General features: G+C 36.4%; 1 protein-coding gene and 1 long non-coding RNA gene across 2 annotated transcripts; one reads left to right on the forward strand and one right to left on the reverse strand.

Annotated features, from left to right (window-relative positions):
- Positions 1-2,743: 2,743 nt before the first annotated feature.
- LOC121050307 lies at positions 2,744-3,549 on the reverse strand. Its single transcript, XR_005802633.1, has 2 exons — positions 3,210-3,549; positions 2,744-2,993 (listed from the first exon to the last, which is right to left on the reverse strand). It is a non-coding gene; the product is annotated as an uncharacterized LOC121050307 (long non-coding RNA).
- A 1,511-nt stretch (positions 3,550-5,060) lies between these two features.
- LOC112178894 (transcription factor bHLH162) lies at positions 5,061-6,628 on the forward strand. Its single transcript, XM_024317156.2, has 3 exons — positions 5,061-5,340; positions 5,716-6,078; positions 6,176-6,628. The coding sequence occupies exons 1-3, from the start codon at positions 5,200-5,202 to the stop codon at positions 6,242-6,244; spliced, it is 573 nt and encodes a 190-aa protein (XP_024172924.1). The 5' UTR covers positions 5,061-5,199; the 3' UTR covers positions 6,245-6,628.
- The last annotated feature ends 731 nt before the right edge of the window (positions 6,629-7,359 follow it).

Genomic DNA, 7,359 nt, shown 5'->3' on the forward strand with positions numbered 1-7,359 from the left:
TAACAAAACTGGAACCGATCCCAGGCCTAATTGAAACTGTAATTGATTACCATAACTTAATTTGGACTGCAATGTTAGTTACATGCCCATGAATCATAATACATCGATTCAAAGAAAATGATGAGTTTTACAAAGGCAGTGAGTTTTGTAAAAGTTGCCAAGGTTATACGAAATCCAATTTGGCTGGACCATTGGTAATTTGAAACGGCTAATTAAGACATTCATTTAGATCAACCCCCCTTCACAATTAGATAAATGTTCAAAAAATCCATGTTATCCTAATTTCTCCCAACAATAATTCCCTTTTTCACATGTAATACATACAATAGAGGTACATGTTATAGATTTGTTTCTTTATTCGGTAAAAGATATTAAAGGTAGATCAATCTTATAGAACAGACGTACGTTCAGCCGTATCATATTAATCATATCTTTTGTAAATAGTGACGATATACAAATATAAATTGATTACAATCGTGCTCTACAGACCCTTCCATGAAGAGCTCATAATATTTTTTTTTTTTAAATGAGAGTGAAATTCACACTCTTCATTTTACAATCCACACTGTATAATTCTTTTCTTAACTAACTTTGTCTTTAATAACTTAAAGTTTATATTTTTATAAAAATTTCAATCAAAAAATGATTACAGAACTGTGAATTGCAAATTTATCACTGTAGTTTTTTTTTTTTTTTTTGTAAAGGCTAATCATAAATGACCAAATTTGTCTCGCCCGCCGTCAACGTACAGTACTTCTTGTCATCTAAAAAACATGGCATCACTTGACTTTTAGAAACGGCGGCCAGCGGGTAAGAGGTAGACAGGATCATCAATAAGTGTATCACCAATAATGTAAGTGCTTCACTGTGTTGTTCTTTGTTCCTGGCTTCCTGCAAATTGCTTGATGTACCAATCGATCGAGCAAATTTCGGCAGCTCCATCTTCAATTTTCTTTGCTTTCTAGTACCAGTCAATGAATGTGAATCACGTCCTGTACATATTACTGCACAGCGATTACATACTGGAAACTTACAAAGGGGTCGGGGAGCTTAATTATTGTACGATAAATACTTGATGAACTGGAGTACCTGTCAATCAACGACACGTGCTTGACCCACTGTTATTGACGATGTATGCGTCGCAGGGATGCGCCGGAACAATATTTTTCCGCGACGAAGTACGAAATACTCGCACAATAAAAAGAGAAGAGAAAAGACTGAAATTTTTTCTATATATGAGCGGTGCAAGTGACCCAAAAATTAAAATTGATATTAACTAGCTGTCTATTCATGTTAGTGCAAGTGTATATCGATGCTTTGAATGTCTTTCTACTCTTTTAATTAGTTGCTCATCTAGTAAAATGTAGTTAATGATTTGATAGACCAATTTTTTTTAAATGATTTGACAATTACCACTCTCAAAAAGAATTTTTTTTTTAGTTACCTACTTTATTCTAATGAGGACCTTATTTACCTTAATAAAAAAAAAAATTCTAGTAACCACATGAGTTTTCAAAGTAACAAATTTTGCATAAAATAAGATATGTATGAGAAATGTTAACGTATCACAACTTTACCAGGTAATGACCCACTTTTTAATCATGTCAATTCATCCCACTTTATTTTGTGCAAGCTTGAATCATATTATCAGCCCGTGTCATAATTGATAGCCATATCTATCTATCTATCTATCTAACTTCACCAAATTATGGTTATAATATTCCTTAGACTGAAAATAAATATTCGTAATAAAATTATTTAAATAGTTATTTATGGGTAATATATATATATATATATATATATATATATATGTGTGTGTGTGTGTGTCTGTGCGAACAAAACACCCCCATTAGTTCCTTGTGATTACAATGCTTCGTCATTTGCTCATTTTATTTCTTCATTCTATGTCTCTTAAGAATAGAGGATACACACACGAAGCGGTTCCAAAGAGGACGTCTGCACTGTTGTTAAAGTGTGGACGTCGACGCTGCAGCTCAGCTCGGGGCGCGACGGAGTGGCGGGGCTTGCCAGACAGACGCCAGGGGTTGGACTGACCTATCTGCAGTCGGTGGAGTCGCCGGAAACGTGGTTGCAGAGCTGCCCAGAAACCTGCAGTTGCAGGTGAGGTCGCTGCCCAGAAACCTGCAACTCTGACCTCCTCCGACCTCGAACGCTGCCCAGAACCGTCCGCCAAGCCCCGAGCTGTCGTCACCTCTTGAAATGCCGCTGCTGCGTCGCCGTCCACACTTTAGCAAAGTGCGGACGTCCGCTTTGGAACGGGCCTATATATATATATATAATTATGTGGTGCATTAAATTGAATAGTTAACTTCGATTATGAAGCTAACTGAATCAATCTGTACTCGAGAGTGTTACTACTATTTCTCATACGTTCAACACACTACTAGAAAAAGTACCCATCACACACGGATGAGAATCCGTGTGAAATCATAGCATTCCACACAGAAATTCGTGTGAATACGTCAATTCACACAGTACAACAACGGATTATATATCCGTACGTATTACTGGCGTTGCTAATGCTACTTATACACGAAATTGTCTGTTTGTGTGAATGTTTTTTATGGGTCCCACTTAAATAAGAATTAACGTATTTAAAAAAAATTGTCTATCCAATTTAGATATTTATTGCAAGTTATTGAATTATTTATTAATTAAATATATTAAATTATTTATTTATGGTCCAAAATTCTTTTACTAAAAGCTATTAAATTCTTCACGATCTGCAAAGAGCTTTGGTTGAATGATTCTGAAATGGTCCGTCCAAAATGTGACTGATAGTACAAAGAGCTGCAAAATTAAGAACACCCTCCACATCCTCCTATCTTCATCATCATCAACACCATCAGACATCACCATCATCATCTCTAGTTGACTCTGTATGTTCCTTTAGCAAAGAGGGCCAAATCCCCAGCCTTATCTACCTTGTTTTCTTTCTCAGCTGTAGTCTCCATTGATTTACCTGCATTCATCTGTTGCAGTACACATTTGAGACTATGATATGCACAATTCCATCAAGTCACACATATTCAAAAACAAAGAGGATGTATAGATTAGAGCACATTATGATTAGAATCCGAATCGGAGGAAATGGGAAGAGAAATAGGTCGAAAGATCCAATTAGAACAGTAAGATTAGGTAGATCTACAAGAAATAATGAAAAGCGAAAATTGAAACCCATGCCTTACCTGGGGAGTTGGCATCTTGAAACCCATGCCTCCTATCAAAATTCATTAACCCAGTGCCCTGGAATCACTGACGAGGAGGACCAAGATGAGAGGTTCAGAATTTTGTGTTATTCTATTCATAACTTGAACAAAGAAGTAAAAACGCTCCACAAATCTTCTGCGTAGATGAGTGAGAGGACCAATTCAAGCTCGAGATAATGAAATTCTCCCTTGCTAAGAACACGAATGCCATTCCACCCTCAGATTGGATTGGGAGTGTTGCAATCCATCACTGGGAGTCCTTCATCGATTGAGAAAGAGAGAACTCAGAAAAATTAGATCTGAAAAGGAGAAGTCCGGAGAGGAGATGAGAGAGAGAAGTGTTTAGTCGACAATATAGTATTCAATTTGAAACAAAAAAAAATTTAAATTTCACACGGACCCCTGTGTGAAATTAAATGTTTGGTGAAAATAATATGTCAAATATAATTAGGCTTGGTAAATTTTATGTAGGTAATTGTATTTGTTTTAATTTTGAAAGACAATTTACACGGATTTATGTGTGTCGACTATGATTCATACGGAAATCCGTGTGAATTTCTGACACATATACAGGATTTTCTAAAGCAAAAGTAAATTTTCACATGGACGTCTGTGTATCACCTTAATTCATACGGACATCCGTGTGAATTTTATACTGAAATCTGTGTGAATTTTTGCGGCCCCACTTTTATAATATAACTTACATGGATGACTGTGTGAATCGAGATTTCACATAGACATCTGTGTGTATTGCAGTGTTATAATTGGGTTAAATTTAAATTTAAATTTTTTCTTTTTATTACATACTCTTTTTTAATACACTATCTGTTGGTAATTTATAATTGTAATATTGTAAATTAGTTATGGGTTCGATTCTCACTAACATATGTAAGGATTGAGTGGGTTACGGATATTTAAAAACAAAAAAAACCACCAATAATACACTACGCCCTTCATCCGTGCGCCAATAGAACTCAAGATCCCATTCTTAAAAATGAGAGACTAATATTAGATGATATAATATTAGACACAAACTCAATATTTTATGACGAACAAATTACGATAAAAGAAAAAGAAAAAAGAAGCTTTTTGAAATTTTTTTTGAAGTTGGATTTCATTAAAACAATTAATGATTACAATCACTTATAATGACATCCCTTATAAGTTTGGAAGCAAAAGCAAACCATGTCTGACTCTCACGTGAATGCAGCGCATGATTTGCAAGTAAATGAGCTACTCTATTCGTCTCACGAGAGGTGTAAACTACTTGGAAGTTAGAACTCACCATGCCTACGCATGCTATCTCTAAGCTCCTCTAGCAGCAAACGCATACTGAAAATAAAATTTGTTTGTTGATAAGAGGAGAAATGCCGAAATTTCTAGAGCCAGGAGTAGAGAGATGATCAACAGTGATCTTATCATTCCAAATCAACCCTTAAAAAAATGAAATTTGTTTCCCCGTGGGAAAATAAAGCAATTAATTCTGCAACAGAGGGGAAAGGGGCTTTTAAATAGCATATTTACTCAAAAACAATGGTCGGTGAAGAAAGCGCGGATTTCTCGGGACCCATGTTTCTCATTATCATCAAAACAGTCAAAAGTCAAGAGCTCGCCACAATGATCTGTGATAGAAGACCCCACATTTCCCCACCGTTCACAGACAGTACCCCTTCTCTGATATTGACACGTGTCTCCACGTATGCTGGTGGGCCTGACTGATGGGGGCCTCGAAGCTTCACACTGTGGTTCCTCTTACTCGCTTATTTGCTTATGTTGCCTGGACTTGACTTCCAATCTCCTTCTACTATATATATAGGCGTCCAACTCTTATCTCTTCCGAACCTCCCCCACTTTGATCTCTCCATCTCTCTCTAGGTGTGTTCCTACTTCCATTGATCTTGGGTGTTCTGGTTTCTGTTTCTTTCTCAGAGAGAGAGAGAGAGAGAGAGAGATAGCGACGCAATTAGGGATGAAAAAGTGTACCAGTGAGACGTCGTCCAAACTGGACAGAAAGACGGTGGAGAGGAACCGGAGAATTCACATGAAAGGTCTCTGCCTTAAGCTTGCTTCCATGGTTCCTCCCCAATACTACAAATCCTCCAAATCCAAGGTACGTGCTCTACTTCATCATTACACGCAAGCATCCTTTCCTCCTTCAGTATCGGCAAATCACAGTCGGACGTGTATTAAAATCAGACACTAATTGCTATAGGAATTGGGTTTATAATGAATCGGCCCTCTTGAGCCTTGTCACATATGTCTCACACTCATATTTTGATTATAATGAAACCCTATTGTCATGGGCCATCAACTTTCTTCTCTCCGCCTCTCTTCTTCCTTGTTAGGAAGGAATTAAATGAAAGGTTGATGATCGGCACGTACCCCTTTAGGTGTTTTTTGCCAACTACCAGTGTTTGCTTGAGTTTACGTACTACTGAAAAAATACTTTTCCTTTACTAATTTGTTTTTTCTTCTATATATTCAGGAAATGATGACACAGCAAAGTCAGCTCGATCTTGCAGCCTCCTACATAAAGCAGTTGACAGAAAGAATAGAGAATCTGAAGGAGAGGAAGGAGAAAGAACTGAAATCAAAATTAGGGACTAGTAATAAGTCGAGCATTAATAATGTCGATCGTCCTAATAAAGCTGTGGTGGTCGGATCAAGGTTGCCTGTTATTAAACTAACCGAATCGGGATCTAGCATAGAATTAATGCTGATCAGTGGGCTGCATAAGAACTTCATGTTTTATGAAGTTATCAGTGTACTTGAGGAAGAAGGAGCCGAAGTTGTGAGCGCTAACTTTTCCACTGTGGGTGATAAGGTCTTCCATACGATCCATGCTCAGGTAATTATTTCTTTTTTGCAATTTTGTAAGTTTTTCAACAGATAATTGTTCGTGGATTACAGTGACTTAGTGTCATTTTCATGATCAATATTTGCAGGTTAAAATTTCTAGGGTTGGTGTAGAGACAACGACGGTATGGCAGAGACTGCAGGATTTGATTTATTGAGATCACTATCGATCGTACGTACGTAGCTGGATCGTCCATGGACTAATGAAGATGTTTTATTAGCGGCTACAATTAGAATGAAGCAAAACTCCACAAGGCTAAGCTGAGGAGTAAAAATGTAGCTAGGGTTTAAGCTTAATCAGTCCATGTCCTTAACTTATTATGTAGTGCAATAGGGTTTGGGAATTCGGTCTGTATAAATTCATAATAATTGAATTCAACTTAGTTAGTTGATCTCTTGATAATAAGATAGTTGTTGAAACCGGATCTTGAATTTGCCATGCCATGACCCAAAGACTCAGAGATAGAGCCAGCAAGATTCCAACATTATTTTAGCTAGCTAGGATCTCAAGTATTAATGGAAATAGTTTGCGGATTTTGCCAGCTAAAGCCTCAACATACAGTAAAATATTTTCAAATTATACTTCACTAGCAAATCAGGCTGTGCAATGTTGCAGTTATAATTTTTTTCTGAATTTTAATTCCTAATATATTTTTGAAGTTATTCATAAATCATAATTATATGCATAGAATTAGACAAAGACCATTGGATAGATGGTTGCTGGGGTATCTATTATACATTAACAGTTTTGCTTAATAAAAAAGAAAAAGAAAAAACTATAGATCAAGCAAGAGCTCGTTGGCAATCTCAACTTCAACTTCAACAAATCCGGCATCACATTTCATAAATATCATAAGTCAAAATTAGGAAACGACACTATAGACTGCAGTGCTATATACGACCGATGTTTTAAACAATCATCTCTCATTCTAACCAAAAACATAGAGAACGATCATTCCATAAAACCTAAAACTCATCACTTATTCAAAAGTCCCTTGGTAGGGTTGGTGGCAAAAAAATTTGTGGCTTAAACCACTCTAACCAAGGTAGCAGGAAAATGGCTCTAGAGGGCTAGAGATGACATGTTGGTTGTTGAATCTATGGAATTGAAAGAGCAGATTAAATGTTATAGTTAGCATAAATTCAAAAACAAAATGGTCCTATCACTATTCGTTCAATAGTGTCACCCTTCATTTTACTTTAGTGCGTATATATAATTAATAATTATAATTAATTATATAATGAAGTCTAATTTTGATATCAAAGAGTATAA

The sequence above is a fragment of the Rosa chinensis genome, chromosome 7 (genome assembly GCF_002994745.2).
Source record: "Rosa chinensis cultivar Old Blush chromosome 7, RchiOBHm-V2, whole genome shotgun sequence".
NCBI lineage: Eukaryota > Viridiplantae > Streptophyta > Magnoliopsida > Rosales > Rosaceae > Rosa > Rosa chinensis.